The sequence below is a fragment of the Astatotilapia calliptera genome, chromosome 9 (assembly GCF_900246225.1).
Source record: "Astatotilapia calliptera chromosome 9, fAstCal1.2, whole genome shotgun sequence".
Classification (NCBI taxonomy): domain Eukaryota; kingdom Metazoa; phylum Chordata; class Actinopteri; order Cichliformes; family Cichlidae; genus Astatotilapia; species Astatotilapia calliptera.
In genome coordinates this window covers 33070511-33088919 of record NC_039310.1, presented here as the reverse complement: position 1 = coordinate 33088919, position 18409 = coordinate 33070511, and the positions used below count along the sequence as shown (strand labels likewise).

The 18409-nt window shown below is 42.3% G+C and overlaps 1 protein-coding gene across 2 annotated transcripts; it reads right to left on the bottom strand.

Annotated features, from left to right (window-relative positions):
- Positions 1-287: 287 nt before the first annotated feature.
- Positions 288-14173, bottom strand: LOC113029607 (zinc finger protein 616-like). 2 transcript variants are annotated; one of them, XM_026180575.1, is made up of 5 exons: positions 14008-14173; positions 9704-9850; positions 9352-9447; positions 6108-7124; positions 288-2518 (listed from the first exon to the last, which is right to left on the bottom strand). In XM_026180575.1, the coding sequence occupies exons 3-5, from the start codon at positions 9367-9369 to the stop codon at positions 1760-1762; spliced, it is 1794 nt and encodes a 597-aa protein (XP_026036360.1). In that variant the 5' UTR covers positions 9370-9447; positions 9704-9850; positions 14008-14173; the 3' UTR covers positions 288-1759. The 2 variants fall into 2 exon arrangements, with proteins under 2 accessions (XP_026036360.1, XP_026036361.1); XM_026180576.1 differs by lacking the exon at positions 9704-9850.
- Positions 14174-18409: the final 4236 nt, after the last annotated feature.

Genomic DNA, 18409 nt, shown 5'->3' with positions numbered 1-18409 from the left:
AATCCACAGCTGTGCGTGTTCATGGAGCTGCCTTTTCACCTGCTGGACGTCACTACCTGACAAGTTTAACTGTCTTCAGAACATTGCAGAGGCCTCATTGACAGCATTTGGCTCTACATGTCTGTGTGAGCAGATTTTCTCTCACACGAAGTGTCCTCAGGTAGCCGTCTGAATGCTGGACACTTGGAGACTTGTGTCTTTGAGTGGGAGACCAGAGATCACATTAACATGTGTATCCCTGTATTAACAAAAATGCCATATTGGCCCAGTTTATGTTTCCTATCATTGCTGTGAGGAGACCATAAATAGCATTTGCATTTTCTGTTGTACAGTTGATTTGTTGTTATCAAGTTCTTGTTTGCACTGATCATCATAAAGGTTGCTGACCCCTGACCTGTGCTCTGTCAAGGCCTGGAGATCTGTGCTTTGGCAGACTGGGCCCATTTGACGTCCTCCTTGGCTCCTGTTATGAACGATCCTTACTTCTTGCCTGGAGGGCTGGTTAACCTGGGTGATTTGTTTAGAAGCCGGACTCTGCTCTCCTTTCAGCAGCTGCAACGATGTTTCAGCCTTCAGAATGTGGAATTTTCTAGATATCTGCAACTGAGGCACTTTATAATTAATGACACCACTCTAATGATGGACCCTACTAGGTCTGCAGTGGTGGATGCTTTGTCCTCCCTGCAGTCTGGGAAGTCCAATAGCTCATTTAATAAAGTCCTTAACTCCGGTTCAGCCCCTTACTTCCTGGCTGTAAAACAGGCTCAGGAAAGACACCTAGGACATCTATAACTGTTTAAGACTGGCAGAAGATTTGGGTCTGTGCCTCCAAGATATCTGCCTGTAACTGGACTCAATCGATTCAGTAAAAAATTGCACATAACACCCGCTTTAAAAAGTAAAATCGATGTAAACTCTTCCCCATTGTGCTGGAAGTGTAATGTGGAGGAGGGACTTTATGCATCGTCTTTGGTCCTGTGTGAAAATTCAAAAGATTGGGTTTGATGTTGCTAAGGTGCTTTCAGATATTTTCAATTTCCCTGTTCCTTTGTATGTGCCTCTGAATTTTGTATTGCCTGAGCAAGGTTTTAGTTCCCATATTCTTTTTCTTTTGTCTCTATTACTATGAGAAAAATCCTAATACAAATAGAAAGAAAAATTGTTTGAACATAATTCATCAAATATAACTAATGCTTTAACAGTATCAGGATTTTATAATACAAACTTCAAATCTACAGGAAAAACAGCGGCAGAACATGTGGATTAAAATGCATTAACTTAAAAAAACCCAATAACAACATGTGGACTTCAAGCACAAAGTCATAGTAGTTATTGTTTGAAAGCCGGTTGATAGATTTAGTTCATTTTGGAAGCTTTCAGAGCAACTGGTGTGAAATTATTTGAGGCTTTGAAAGAAAAGGATTTAAGAGCAGGGATTACCAAAGCAGAAGAATAAATATGAAAAACGATTAAAATGTAACTGAAGTAATACATAAAATGAATACATAGAAAAAGCAAGTAGTATTTGGAAAAGAGGAAGAAAATCAAAATGAAAAAGAACTGATGTATATATCCAAATGGGTAGTTTTGATACAATTTTGGTAAAACACATTCCTATAACTTCTATAATGTAGCAAAAGGTACAACTACTAAACACTACGGTTTCCTAAGGGAAGAAATATTAAAATGTATCAGGGATGAAAACTTAGAACATTAAAATTCCCTCAAGTGAAAATAAACTTCATGTACATATCTATACTTACAGCTTCATTAATTTAACATTCACTGCAGGTCCAGAAAGCAGAGCTACCTCATCAGATCCAAGTGTGACATCAGCTGCACTCTTTACAGGAGACTCCAGCTGAACTCTGTGGAGCCTGATCTCAAGGTGTTTAAGTCTGACCCTGAAACCAGAAGAGGATCTTTCTGTCTCGTCAGATTCATTGTGATCCAGTGATTTCAGTCCTGCATGATCACGCTGATGTTTGCGCAGAGCAGATAATGAAGTGAATGATTTTGCACATTGGTAACAGTGAAACAGTTTATTTGCAGCGTGGGATCGTTTGTGTTTGGAGTATGAAGTGAAATTCTTGAAGCTCTTGTCACACTGGTCACAGCTAAATATCTCTTTCATGTGTGTACGTTCATGTTGGTTACGACTAGCTGAATATGAAAAGCTTCTGTCACAGTGTCTGCACTTGTATGGTGTCTCTCCTGTGTGGATTCGTTTATGCTTTTTAAGGTCACTTGCAGTGGTGAAGGATGACCCACACTGGTCACAGACATGCTTTTTAACCCCACTATGGAAGAGTTCATGGCATTTTAAATCACTTAATGTGGTGAAGCCTCTCCCACATTCTTTGCAGTAGTTCATTTTGTCTCCAGTGTGTCTGCGTTGATGTAGCTTTAGACTCTGTCGATTACTGAAAGTATTTCCACAAAGGTCACAGCGAAACGCTTTCCCACCACCACAGTGACGACAGGGTTGAGAACTGGATCCATCTGTGCCGCTCTGCTTCTAAACAAAGACACAAACACAGTGTAAGTCGGGGAACTCCTTTAACATTTTTATCCTGAACATTGCCTGAAATAAAGAGCATCTCTGCCAACATCCAGTTACATTTTACTGTTTACATTATAACACTCAACTTAATAGGCGAAAATGACTCTCCATTTTTCCATCTACCGTATTTTCACAACCATAAGGCGCACTTAAAAGTCTTAGATTTTCTTCAAAAAGTACGGCGCGCCCTATAGCGCAGTGCGCCCTGTGTGTTGTAATGAGGACGTAGTAGAGAACACCATGAGAACGCTAAAGGGTGAAGTGTGGCCGAGTTGGATCATTGAGCAAAGAACGAGCGGGAGAAGCGTTTCGACGGTCACCATTCGGCTAAAAGCAGTTTCACTTTCACTTTTTATGAAACGGTGCCATTTTTCCATCAGGACCGGGACTACGGTAGCGCAGCAACTTCCAGCCGATTATAAGGAAAAGCTGGCCATCTTCCGCTCCTACCATCTTCCATCTTCACATCGGCGACAAAAACATCCAGCCCAGCCACATCACAAACATGGACGAGGTCCCGCTCACTTTTGACATCCCGGTGAGTCACACTGTGGAGAAGAAGGGGACCAGCACGGTAGCGATACGCACAACGGGGTATGAAAAGTCGTCTTTTACTGTTGTGCTTGGCTGCCATGCTAATGGACAGAAACTGCCGCCTATGGTGATTTTTACGCGAAAGACTTTGCCTAAAGAGAAGTTTCCAGCAGGAATCATCATTAAGGCAAATGAAAAGGGCTGGATGGATGAGGAAATGATGAAAGACTGGCTGAGGGAGGTGTATGTAAGGAGACCAGGTGGTTTTTTCCACGCATCACCATCGCTCTTAATCTGTGACTCTATGCGTACCCATCTCACAGCCGATGTGAAAAAACTAGTGAAACAAATGAACTGTGAGCTTGCTGTCATTCCGGGAGGCCTGACAAAGGAACTCCAACCACTGGACATCGGTGTGAACCGCCCGTTCAAAGTAAGGCTGCGAGCGGCCTGGGAGCGATGGATGACCGATGGAGACCACAGTTTCACCAAGAGTGGAAGGCAGCGCCAGGCGAATTACGCCACAATTTGCCAATGGATTGTAGATGCTTGGGCTAACATGTCTGCTGGCACTGTTGTTCGAGCTTTCGCAAAAGCCGGCATCATTTCCGAGGAGCCGCACGGCACGGAAAGTGACTCTGACAGTGAAGAAAGTGAACCTGGCATGTTTGATGTAGATTTAGCGCAGCTGTTAAATTCAGACACAGAGGATGAGGACTTCGATGGGTTTGATTGATGATAAAAATGTGAGTACCAAACTCAGTTTTGCTCCTGCTTTATTTTAAATACGCACACTTGTATGCTTGTGTGTTGTTGATGATGACGATTACCGGTAATAGAAATGTGAGTAAGGTACCGAACTCAGGTTTGCTCCTGCTTTATTTTTAAATACGCATACGGTACTTGTACAGTGGGGCAAAAAAGTAGTTAGTCAGCCACCGATTGTGCAAGTCCCCCACTTAAAATGATGACAGAGGTCAGTAATTTGCACCAGAGCTACACTTCAACTGTGAGAGACAGAATGTGAAAAAAAAAAAAAAAATCCATGAATTCACATGGTAGGATTTGTAAAGAATTTATTCGTAAATTAGGGTGGAAAATAAGTATTTGGTCACCTCAAACAAGGAAAATCTCTGGCTCTCACAGACCTGTAACGTCTTCTGTAAGAAGCTTTTCTGTCCCCCACCTGTATGAATGGCACCTGTTTGAACTCATCATCTGTATAAAAGACACCTGTCCACAGCCTCAAACAGTCAGACTCCAAACTCCGCCATGGCCAAGACCAAAGAGCTTTCGAAGGACACCAGGAAAAGTATTGTAGACCTGCACCAGACTGGAAAGAGTGAATCTACAATAGGCAAGCAGCTTGGTGTGAAAAAATCAACTGTGGGAGCAATCATCAGAAAATGGAAGACATACAAGACCACTGATAATCTCCCTCGATCTGGGGCTCCACGCAAGATCTCATCCCGTGGGGTCAAAATGATTATGAGAACGGTGAGCAAAGATCCCAGAACCACACGGGGGGACCTGGTGAATGACCTGCAGAGAGCTGGGACCAAAGTAACAAAGGTCACCATCAGTAACACACTACAACGGCAGGGAATCAAATCCCGCAGTGCCAGACGTGTTCCGCTGCTGAAGCCAGTGCATGTCCAGGCCCGTCTGAAGTTTGCCAGAGAGCACATGGATGATACAGCAGAGGATTGGGAGAATGTCATGTGGTCAGATGAAACCAAAGTAGAACTTTTTGGTATAAACTCAACTCGTCGTGTTTGGAGGAAGAAGAATACTGAGTTGCATCCCAAGAACACCATACCTACTGTGAAGCATGGGGGTGGAAACATCATGCTATGGGGCTGTTTTTCTGCCAAGGGGACCGGACGACTGATCCGTGTTAAGGACAGAATGAATGGGGCCATGTATCGTGAGATTTTGAGCCAAAACCTCCTTCCATCAGTGAGAACTTTGAAGATGAAACGAGGCTGGGTCTTCCAACATGACAATGATCCAAAACACACTGCCCGGGCAACAAAGGAGTGGCTCCGTAAGAAGCATTTGAAAGTCCTGGAGTGGCCTAGCCAGTCTCCAGACCTCAACCCCATAGAAAATCTGTGGCGGGAGTTGAAAGTCCGTGTTGCTCGGCGACAGCCCCAAAACATCACTGCTCTCGAGAAGATCTGCATGGAGGAATGGGCCAAAATACCAGCTACTGTGTGTGCAAACCTGGTAAAGACCTATAGTAAACGTTTGACCTCTGTTATTGCCAACAAAGGTTATGTTACAAAGTATTGAGTTGTATTTTTGTTATTGACCAAATACTTATTTTCCACCCTGATTTACGAATAAATTCTTTACAAATCCTACCATGTGGATTCATGGATTTTTTTTTCCACATTCTGTCTCTCACAGTTGAAGTGTACCTCTGGTGCAAATTACTGACCTCTGTCATCATTTTAAGTGGGAGAACTTGCACAATCGGTGGCTGACTAAATACTTTTTTGCCCCACTGTATGCGCCCTATGATCCAGTGCGCCTTATGTGTGTGTTAAATACAGTAATGGCACACATAACTGAGACTGCGCCTTTTAGTACAGTGCGTCTTATGGTCGTGAAAATACGGTAGTTCATTTAATATACAAACAATCATATCTAAACAACAAGTTACATCATATTCTTCACAAGTACATATGAAAAGTTCCAATCCAATCGGTCTCACTCCCAATTTGAAGCAAAAATAATTGTTTTTAGTTAGTAAAGAACATAATAAGTCATCTAACACTGACCAGATTGTAGCAGTCATAAATTTGGAAGAAAGGGTAGAAAAGTAATTATTTAGTGTTTTTATGATCATGGAAGAAAAAAATAATAACTGAAACTAAAATCTGATGAACCTCACAACACTAACTTTAATTGCAGTAGAATAACTAACATGCTAAAACAAATTTAAAGAGCAGAGTTGTTCCAAACAGTCAGGCTTAAAATACAAGATAAAAATATAAATACATACCTCACAGTAACTGCACTTATAGAGTTTCCTTCTGGTGTGGATCTGCTGGTGCCCTTTCAGAGAATGTGGTGCTTTAAAAGTCTTCTCACACAGGTCACATTTATAAGGTCTCTCTTCAGTGTGGGTAAATGTGTGGTGATGTAACTGTGTGGCTGTTGTAAAGACTTTCTCACACTGATCACAGCAGTAAACATCCTGTCCAGTGTGAATCCGCAGGTGTCTTTTTAGGTAACTTGTACTACTAAAGGTTTTACCACACTTGTCACAGCTATTCGCCTTAATTCCAGAGTGGGTATCTTGATGACGTCGTAAGTTGCAACTGCGAGCAAACGTTTTACCACACTGATCACAGCTGTGTGCTTTAACTCCAGTGTGGATCAGTTGATGCATTTTTAAGCTTCTAGGATGGGCAAAAGATTTTCCACACAAGTCACAAATGTATGGTTTAACTCCACTGTGGATCAGTTGGTGTGTTTTTAAGTTGTCAGCCCGAGAAAAAGATTTTCCACACAAGTCACAGTAGTGTGCTTTAAATCCACTGTGGACGAGTTGGTGTGTTTTTAAGCTTCCAGCATCGGTAAAAGATTTTCCACACAAGTTACATCTGTGTGCTTTAACTCCACTGTGGATGAGTTGGTGTATTCTTAAGGTTCCAGCCCGGGTAAAATACTTTCCACACAAGTTACATCTGTGTGCTTTAACTCCACTGTGGATGAGTTGGTGTGCATTTAAGTGACTAGGCTGGGTAAAAGACTTTCCACACTCATCACAGCAGTATGCTTTAACTCCACTGTGGATGACTTTGTGTTTTTTCAAGGTTCCAGCCTGGGCAAAAGACTTTCCACACAAGTCACAGCTGTATGCTTTAACTCCACTGTGGACGAGTTGGTGTGTTTTAAAGTTTCCAAGACGGGTAAAATACTTCCCACACTCATCACAGGTGTATTTTTTCTGCCCCTTTTTTCGGTGAGGTTTGTCAGCCTCCTGAGAGCGCTGACTTCTCGCTCCATGTTGGTCCTGCAGTGACAGAGATACAAACAGAGGCAGTGATTAAAATGCAGTCGTGGAACCAACTGAAACTGACTCCATTAGTGGAATCAAAGACGTCAACAAACACGTTGTAGGTCTGTTATCACCACATTCTGGAGATAATATCACATTACAAAGAAGTGCTACAATGGGAGTTGTAAGGAAAATGACATAATAAAAGAAGTACTGATCACTGGAGAAAATGACTGTATGAAAAATTGTGAGTTAGCTGATGATATTGTGTGCTGATAAAAACTCTGCCATTGCCGGTCCCAAGGCCATATGAGAAAGGAGGAGGGTTGGGCATGGGGTTAGCAACCCCGCCTTTTAAAACCTCGATTGCTACGGAAAGAGCAAACAAATCTCATCATCGATTGAACCAGGGCGAAGATGATCGGCAACCCTTGATGACAGCAGTGGAGGAAAGCCCTCAGGTCATTACCTGCTCGATGGTCGATCAAATTTCGACCCAGAAGAAACTACCCGTTATGGAATATGGAATGTACAGACTCCGTTACAAACTGGTAAATTGGCCCAGCTTTAACATGAATACGACTCGTACCTCCCACCATTCATGGGACCCCATTGATGAATGTAGTTTGGCGAAGTCGGTTCAGGACCAGGTGGACGAAGACCTGGCACCCTCCATGGAGCTTTTTCCAGTCGATATCGGACAAATCTGTGTTACCGAAGTCAAGACAATGATCTGAGTCCTCAAGAGTGGAAAGGCCCCTGGCTTGGATGAGGCCCTCCCCGAAATGTTGAAGCACGGTGGACCCCAGCTGGAATTCGCTCTTACATGACTCCTAAACGCCAGCTGGTCAACATCGCGTGTACCTGATGAGACCAAAGGCGTCATCAAACTTCCGAAGAAAGGCGATTTGGGAGAATGTAACAACTGGTGGGGCATCACGCTACTGTCAGTACCCGCGAAGTTACTTTGCCTCGTTCTTTCGAATTGGGATTGATATACCTTTAGTAGTCCCACAAGGGGAAATTTCATGATGCGCAGTGGACGATGAGCAGGCTGGAGTGGCCGGTCCTGTGTCGAGCAAATCTTCACTCTCCGCACGATCATTGAACAAACATTGGAATACCAAAGGAAGAGTTCTATCAATTCCATCGATTTCAAGAAGGCTATCCTACGTCACTATGGAGTCCCCCAGCAGTTTGTATATGCCCTTCATGGTCTCTATGCCAACTCCCGCTGCTGCATCCAGACGGCTGATGGCTGAGAAGATTTCTTTGAGATGAATAGTGGCATGGTAAAGTGCTTTGGGTGCCTTGAAAAGCGCTATATAAATCCAATCCATTATTATTATTATTATTAATACTGGCATGCGTACTATCACCTTTCCTCTTCCTTTTATCAAGTGACTTCATCATGCGACGATCAGCTGACCAAGCTAGTATCGGTGTCCCCTGGAAAAAAGGGCGTAATCTCATCGACTTGGACTTTTTTCCAGGCAACATCACCCTGTTGGGCTCGGCTCAGTAAGACCTCCAAGAGTCAACTGCAGCTCTGCAGAGGGAGACCATGAAAGTAGGTTTAAGAATCAGTGCCAAGAAGACCAAGGTACTCCGAGTTGGCTATGCACATGCACTAGTTCCTGTCATGATCAACCAACAACGTGCTGAAGAGGTGGAGAATTTCATGTATCTGGTCAGCATCATCTCAAATGACGGGATCTCTGATCGAGATGTCAACATCAAAGCAGAGAAGGCGGCCGGTGTTCTCTGATGTCTCCAACCTATTTGGAAATTGACCTCCCTGAATGCTAGGCTCAAGATCAAACTATTTAACTCTATCATCTTCCGACTGGCACTCAACAAATGCGATCACTCGAAGCCTGAATATGCTTCAACAACGTGGTCTGCGGTGAATCATGAGAATTTCCTATTGGGACCAGAAGATGAACGAAGAGGTCTCACAAAGAGCAGGCACCCACCCTCTAGCTGATGTTGTTGGTGAAAGGCGCTTCCACTTTGGGGGCCTTATTCATCGTCTACCGCCTTATTGCTCGGCCTAAGTGCTAAGTAAGCAAGTGCTGATAAAATATGGTCTTTGTATTTTCTTGTAACTTCTAAGGTTTTTGTTTGTGAATGTAGATTCTGTGTGTATAGAGGAGCCCAGGATGGAAAAGATAAAGCTGCTGTTAACAACCAGCTGTGCACACAACTTCAGCAACAGTGTAACTGTGATCATTTTTCTCACCTTTTGTGTTGAAGTCATTGTTTCCTCTCTAGTGGCTGAGCTGAATCCAAAGGGCTGAAATTGTTCCTCTGCTTCTCCACCAGACTTGTTATTTAGCTGGGACATAAAATGTATAGATATGTAATTTATCCCTGACAAATAGAAGCAGAGCAAATAAACAGTACACTGCTCAGTGACAACAATAATTATGAAGCTTTAAGGTGAAACCCCAGAAACAACTATCCTACTTTTCGGGAATAAGATGCATTAAGCGAAACAAAACAGACTAGTTTATCCCAAGGACAAAACTTTCAATGGGAGCATGATCAGTTACTGAAATATTACCAATGGAGGACCCGACAATTTGACTCACCAGAGAGCGAGACACCAGAAAGTAAAGTGAGGATGGGAAAAGAAAGTATAGTCTCTTTCTTGAGGATACAGAAGTCTTTGTATATCCGCCAGGCTCAGCTCCTCTGACACAACGTCCAAAGCAGCATCTACAGGGTGCTTATTTGGTCTAAGACGAGAGGATTAATCAAAAAACACATCCCTGACCTGGTTAAAATCCCCACCAATTACAATATTTATATTTCCAATATTCCGCACTGTGCTACACACTTCATGAAAAAATTGTGGTTGAGGAGAATTGGGGGCATATATGTTGACCAATGTCACTTTCTGCCCCTGTAGACATGCATCCAAGACCACCCATCTACTCTCCAGATCCGTATAATGATTGAGTACTTGAAAATCCAAATTTCTTCTAATCAATATAACCACGCCTCTTTTCCTACTGGAAAATGCACTAAGATAAACTTGGGACACCCAGTCTCTTTTCAACTTTAATGATTCCACCTCATCAAGATGTATCTCTTGAATCAAAGCTATTTCTGTCTTTTACAGTTTCAAATATGTGAGGATTTTAATAGCATTATGACACTCCACGACACTATTTTACATAATTCCATGAAACCACGTGAGCCAAAGTATTTTTGGTGTTCCAAAAGAATTCCAGTTGATTGGTTCAGCAGCCCGTCACTATCACATCAACTGCACATTTGAGCTGTTATGATGTCGGGGCAGCATGGGTGCAAGCATCTTTTTCTGCTGATGCCCACGATGCCACTCTGTGGTATGGCCCATGTCTCCCGTATCAAAAACCACCATTGCACCACAGTAAATGCTGCGCATCATGTTGTCAGCTTTAATAATAATAATAATAATAATAATAATAATAATAATGGATTGCATTTATATAGCGCATTTCGGGACCCCTCAAAGCGCTTTACAATACCACTATTCATTTACTCCCACATTCATACACTGGTGAAGGCGAGCTACAGTTGTAGCCACAGCTGCCCTGGGGCAGACTGACTGGCTTTACTGTATCTTAGCCAGTGAAACTGGTCAAGCCACTCTCTTTGAATTGTATACACTTGCCCCACTTTTACTGTCAGCGGGCTCTGGCTCGGAGTCGATCATATGTGGCTCATTATCTAATGCTGTCTCCGAAACAGTGTTAAACATAACCTCAGAGGTTGATGGCTCACTGTCAGAGCACTGGCTATGAATTTCGGATGGATCAGGCCTCAACTTCATGACAAATTTATTAATCTTTCTTAAAAGATTTTCTCATTACCCACAGCTACATCTACTTCTATCAGGCCTAGGCCACTCACCTCCCTCTCTCCGCCTGCACCTACAGGAATATCTGGAACACAGTCAATAAAAGAGGTCCCACCCTTGACTATCTCTGATTGGTTTAGACCATGATATGGGCATAATGTGTGTCTGTTGTTAACCACACAGAGACTTTCAGACTGGGTTTTTTTTCTTTCTTGAACGGCTAATCGCACCAGCGTGACGCAAGATTTTTTTTGGTTGCACCATTGAGAAATTAGGTCACGACCTCCAGTGCCCTATTCTAAGGATATTATGTGTTTCCTCAGGGATTAATAATTACATTTATTTAAGTTATATCTATTTTCAATGGTGAGCATTTTCAGCAGTCATACATATATGTGAATATGCCACGCAACACATTACTTGTCAAAAAACTGTGTGTGTTAACTGTGTGTGAAGACCAGTGTTGGGAAGGTTACTCTTAAAATGTATTCCGTTACGTTACTCAATGACAGAAACATATTCTGAATACTTTGGATTGCTTAATATATTATCATGTTTTTTACAACTATGTGAATGTACTATTGCTGTGTGATTTATTACTGTTACTGAAGGTCCGCGGCTCCGAACTGTAGTAAAGGGACCTCTGGCTAATACGTCGGGTTTGTGTCGGGCTCGTAGCCGAAAAATAGCTTTACTTTGTTGTGTGGGTCAACTTTTCTTGCGAGAGACAGAGAGAGGCGTTGAAAGGCTGCTCCAATGGAACTTATTGTTTTCGGAGGAAAACACGAACACAGCGTACAGTCGAGTCTTAATAGCTTACTTACAACTGGGCTCATCAGGCTCTCTTTTTGGCTGCAGTGGTTATTATTATATTTACATGCTTCCAGCTCCCGTTTCTGCTCGATGACAGCTTGTACTTTATGACTTTCCTTTTTCTCCCTCCTCTTGCTCACAGACCCATAACGTGTATGGCAGTCCATTCTCCCTGCAGCACGGACTACACTACCTATGATGCTACATTCTTTGCCTCTGCCTGTAGCATTCTGCCTATTAGCTTAGCATAACAACAACAACAAAAAGGCACTCTCTCACCCAGGAAACACACAGTCGCAGAGAGAGAGAGAGCGTCGCCCTGTAACCATGGCAACCGTAACGCTGCCGCCTGGAACAACAGCACGTAGCTGTCAAACAAAACCCAAACAGTCCTGACCCGCGACAATATGAAACAGGAAAGTACCGCCGTGTAATCCATTTATTTCAACAAAGTAACTGTATTCTAAATACCACCTTTTTAAACGGTAACTGTAACAGAATACAGTTACTCATATTTTGTATTTTAAATACATAACGGCGGTACATGTATTCCGTTACTCCCCAACACTGCTGAAGACACATTTGATATTTCTCCTAGTATTTAGGTATGAACACAAAGGCGATAGGCAGATAGCAAAGATGAAAATCCGCTCAAGGAGACTTCAAAGTTACGTAGATTATACTGTAGAAATATGAACAGGTAGAAACAGGTAAAGTGATCGTTTTTTATCAGATTCGGTCGTGGAAGAGATTGTTCAAGCCATGTTTCCGAAGTAACAAAGAGCTGACGGATGGCCTGGATTGCAGCCATTCGAAGACCAAATATAACGTCCCAGAACACTCCAAGCATTTCCACAAAGGTAAGTCTTCTGTTGTAGTTATTACGTAATTTATCATAACATAATTGTTGATGTAGGTTACAAATAAGTCTTCATTTGAATTGAATTTGTTGGGCTATGCTACTTTCACTGTGGCTTTGCGGGCTAATGTTTGTTGTGTTTTGTAGGAAAACCAGCCTACAAAATGCAGGAATGCGATCCAGACTGGCGCCCTCTATCAACCTGGGTCAGACAGAGTTTAAAGCTGCTACCATAGCCAGATTTGATCGGTTAAGAGAGAGAGCGATATCAAAACAGCCATGAAAAGTCCTGCATATATGTGCCCAAGTGTTGTACTGAAGCAAGCAAGTGATGAATAACTGTTTTCCAGTAAGTTGTTTTTTTTGTTGCATTGTTGATTTGTTTTTCACCGAAGCAGCTAATAAAGCACCATTGAATACAATTTTGCCTCTTTCTTATAAGATTCTATAATAGAATGAAACAATAATGCCAGTTATAAACAAAGATAATAACTGAATGAATTACGATTAAATTTTATTTCTATTAGATCTGAAAATGTTGTGTAACACTACAACCTGAAACAACAATTAGATTGCGTTGGCCTGTACAGGAGATAAAGGACAAAAATGTAACAACAGCTGTGAAATGGAACAGTCCAAATCACCAAAGTAAACTGGACCTGGGCTTGTTGCAGGGATCTGAAGTCACTAAACATTTTGTGAGTGTATGCACTCACACTTAGGACCATATAATAGTAAATATGTGCGTGATGAAAGCTGGGCAGCACGCTAACGTCCTTACTCCACTCTGTATGCTTATATGGGTCTGACCCTTTCACTCCTTTGATTTTTCCTCGTTCTTTGTTTTGCCTTTTCGTCAAGTCTGCCTTTGTACGGACCTGCCGTGTTCTCCGTCGTGTTGTAGATGACTGATTTTGGGGCAAATAAAATCCAAGTAGACATTAAAACCGCAGAATTAATGATTACTGGTGCTGGAAATGCAATACCACTCGTAACTACAATGCAATGCACGAAAGTCACGTGGTCTGTCAATCTCTATTCACTCAGCTTTCGCTGTGAGTTCTATGCTAGCTGAGCGTTAGCATGCCGTCTGTGCAAATGCTTGCAAAGAGCTAAAGTTGTGTTAGCAGCGTTATGTGTTGTTTCTATCCTGGAGGACGTTTCCCGTCTACCATCGCGCTCTCGTTCTTTAGTTCAATAACAACTAGTAATGCCAATGTCCACGCTGTAGACTGCGCCACCATTTTTCAACACACGGACTGAAAACAGCTGAATACAGCGCGAGTGTAAGAAAAGACAGGGGGTAGACGGGCAGACTAACAATTCCAAGGAATTAGACTAAATGATCTCAGTTTCCCTCCCTACTAAACACTTACCTTTAGATGAGCCCACAAACAGAGAGAACCTCCGTGATGGAGCCGAAGTCAGCAGACTGACACAACTATCGATAAAAACAATGCTAGTGGGATAGCCTTACTCTTCTTCTTAGTCTTCTTTTAAGTGTAATGGCATTTTGCAAAAGTGCATTACCGCCACCTACTGGACTGGAATGTGGATCAGGAACTGGAAAAAAACGCATCCATTCTAATCACAAATTTCAACAGCTGACCACAGACCTGAGACAGTTTTTCTGGCTGTTTTTCTAATGTAAAATATCTTTAGCTTCTCAAAATTTGCCATTAACGTCTTCCTCTCCTGGACATGTGCCTGGCATTCTAACAGTGCATGCTTAACAGATTCAATTTCTTTGCAGTAAGCACTAAGGGTAGGTTTTGATTATCGATTTATCGATTGAAATCGATTCTTGCTTGGATAATGTCATATCGATTCAAATCCTGAATTGATTTTTTAAATATAAATTTATTTTGCCCGAAAAGCCAGAATCTCAGTTTAAACCTCACAAAATTTCAACAACCACCAAACAGCTAAAACAGTAAATGAGAGCAGGAACACGGATTCTGCACAAAGACGTAAACATAAAGCGCGGACCCGCCGATGCATCAGAATCAGTAAAATGTCCCCTTTCTCACATGGACACGGACCCGCCGTCGGGGCTGAAGCCGACAGATCGCTGACCTCTAGTTAGCACACATTGCCGTTTGGTACTTGTCTGTTTCTTCTCTCTGGTACTTACCCACCCTCTTCCAGTGACCATATTTCTGAATGTTTTATGAATGCTGATATTCCAGTTATCCTGCCACATTCTTGGGACTCTGTATAATTATAATACTTAACTTCAGCTTTGTTTAATGTATCTGCAAATCAAGAGATTATGATTTGAATGACTGTCTTGCCAATACATCTATATCCTCATCCTCATTCCTTCAGGTTGGTAATTACATGCAATATGTTTCTAATTATTCAAATCACATATCTGTTGCTGTCTACATAGAGAGAAAGTCATACTTAAAAGAAATTCCTTAACTAATTAACTATTACATTTGCACTCAGTAACCTTCCTGTTCTATAGATTTATAACCAGAATACAACCAACTGGGGAGCAGGTTGACTCTTGAGTTGTTCTAAATGACAAATATTCTTTCAGACTGATGGAAGCATAGTAGGAGCTAGTGTGCATTTATAAATGCCACTGTATCGATACAATTTCTAGAGCAACCTCAACCTCCAAGCAGTTGTAGCTACCTCCATGGCCATATAATACTCGGCAACAGTGGACAACCTGTAGTTGCCAAAACAGTTAGCAATTTGTAGCAGTGCTGCACACCAAAGGCAACCACAGAGTCAGGGAAACTGATGGAGCTGTTTATGTTAGAACAATCACACACAAGACTTAGACTTAGAGATTTTGTGAGGCATACAGCAACATGCGCCAAACCCAGAAAAACATCTCTGGATTAAAAAAAGTGCAATTTGAAATGTTTAGGACCTACTTAGCAGAAAGCAAGTGCATCTTACCTAAGAGTGTATATAAATATGCAATTTTGAGCAATTCTCCTACACGACTCTCAACAGGAGGGATGCATCTATGATAAACAACACATTTAACACCTATGGATTTATTAACTACTAAAAAAATGTGCTAGATGTGAAATGTACATAAAGAACAACCCTCAGAGTCAGGACAGACCCAAAAGGGGAACGATACCCCGATCAAAAGAACCGTTCAAACATTTAAACATGGATTTTTGTAAAAAGTACACATAAATGGGGGTCTATTTATGAATCAGGTCATCTAACACCTAACAAAACATCTGGGAATAAATGTGAAACGCAGCTGTTCTTATAACCTACAATCAGCAGGCATAGTAGAAAGACACAATGGCACTTTAGAATAGAATAGAATAGCCTTTATTGTCATTGTACAGAGTACAACGAAATTGGAGTGCCACTCCCTTGGTGCAAGTTTCAATAATAAATATAAATGTAAAATATAAAAAGTACAAAAAAAAAAACAATCGTAAGTACTCAAACAATAGTATGTACAATATATACAGGATAGCAGCATTAATATGATGACAGTATGAATAGCAGCATAATATAATGACAGTGACGGTATGGAATAGGTTTAAAATCCAAGTATAGGACAAAATCATTTGGAGACAAGAAGGAACTGGTTTGAGTGCCTACTTTTACATGAGAATAACTACATTTGAGATTGTGTATAGTTGACCATATAGACTACCTGAACTAAACTGAGACCATTTTCTAGGGATGGCGAGGATGAAGAAGCAAATTTAGTCCAGTTTAAAAAAAGATGTAGTTAAAGATATCTGTAATTATCTCATGTAATCCCCCTACAGGACCTAGGGGACTCCACTAATCCAGTGAAGCCTGAAGATTGGGTAAGCATCAAGGCCATAAAAAGCAAGACATGGTCGAGCCCCAGGTGGTAGGGACCGTATCAGGTATTGCTAAAAACAAACAACAAAACAACAACAAAAAAAGACAAAACCCAAAGCAGTTATAATAATGGATTGGATTTATATAGCGCTTTTCAAGGCACCCAAACCGCTTTACAATGCCACTATTCATTCACTCACTGGTGGAGGCAAGCTACGGTTGTAGCCTGGGGCAGACTGACAGAATCAGAATCAGAATCAGAAACTTTATTGTCATTGTCAAGAGAACAACGAAATGAAGAATGGTCCCCGATCATTGCATCATCCCTAGCAATATCAACATATAAATAAAACAATAAAATTCAATAAATAAAATAGATAGAATACTTAAAATACTAATAATTGTACACCAACTGCTGCACCTCCACCCACCAGTCTGTCAAGCTAATCAAGTTTACAGATGACACCACCGTTATCGGACTCATCTCGGACGGGGATGAGTCTGCCTACAGGAGGGAGGTTGAACGTCTGGTGTCCTGGTGCAGCCACAACAACCTGGTGCTGAATGCCCAGAAGACAGTGGAGATTATTGTGGACTTCAGGAAGCACACAGCTCCACTCCCCCCCATCATCCTGACTGACACCCCCATCACCTCTGTGGACTCGTTCCGCTTCCTGGGTACCACCATCACCCAGGACCTGAAGTGGGAGCCCACCATCACCTCCGTCATCAAGAAAGCCCAGCAGAGGATGTACTTCCTGAGGCAGCTGAAGAAATTCAACCTGCCAACACGGACGATGATGCAATTCTACACTGCAATCATCGAGTCCATCCTCACCTCCTCCATCACCGTGTGGTACGCTGGAGCCACTATCAGGGACAAACAGAGACTGCAGCGTGTTGTGCGCTCTGCTGAGAAGGTGATTGGCTGCAGACTCCCATCTCTGCAGGACCTGTGCACCTCCAGGACACTGGGGCGTGCAGCTCGGATCTCAGCTGACCCTTCTCACCCTGGACACAGTCTGTTTGACCTGCTCCCCTCAGGCAGGAGGCTCCGGTCCATTCGCACCAGAACCTCTCGCCATAAGAACAGTTTCTTCCCCTCTGCTGTTGAACACATGAACAATAACCATATGACTGTTCCCACCACTAACACATGACCCTACGCTGTGTTCACTGCATCATTCCATGTTTGGCACTGATCACCACCTGCACTCATGTATATATCATGTATATATCTATCCACTTAGCACTTTTAATTATTATTTTTATATTTTTATGACAGTATGTTTGCACTGAAGCACCGCAGCAATTTCCTAATGTTGTAAACCTGCTCAACATTTGGCAATAAAACCCTTTCTGATTCTGATTCTGATTCTGATAAGATGTAACAGTAAAACATTCACATACGTTCCCACACACATGCTTCAGACCGTACATAGATTAACACAAGAGTGGCGTGATGGACATTTTTTTTGTAGTATTCAGATGTGTTATTGCAGTTGGATAACAGCTGTGTTTGAGTCTATTAGTCCTTGCTCTGATTGCCCTGTACCGTTTGCTTGAGGGCAACAGTTCGAACAGGGAGTGGCCAGGATGTGAGGTGTCTTTTATGATGTTTTGGGCCTTTTCAAAACAGTGGGCATTGTGTAGAACTTCCAGTGTGGGGAGAGGGCAGCCAGTGATCTTTTGGGCGGTGTTAATGATCCCTTGGAGTGCTTTCCTCTGAGCCCCTGTGCAGCTAGTGTACCAGATGCATATGCAGTAAGTTAGAACACTCTCAATGGTGGCTCTGTAGAAGGACACCAGCAGTCTCTGTGTGATGTTATTCCTCCTGAGAATTCTCTGGAAGTACAGTCTCTGTTGGGCCTTTTTCAGCAGCTCGGAGGTGTTCGCACTCCAGGAAAGGTTCTCCTCTATATTGACTCCCAGGAAGCGGAAGCTTGCCACCCTTTCTACACAGTCCCCATTTATGAA

What these genes read in the sequence shown, in the direction of transcription:
- LOC113029607 (XM_026180575.1), bottom strand. An exon ending in ATAAGTGCAGTTACTGTGAG is followed by an intron (nt 2,519 to 6,107) that starts GTATGTATTTAT and finishes GTCTTTGTTTAG; the next exon opens with AAGCAGAGCGGCACAGATGG.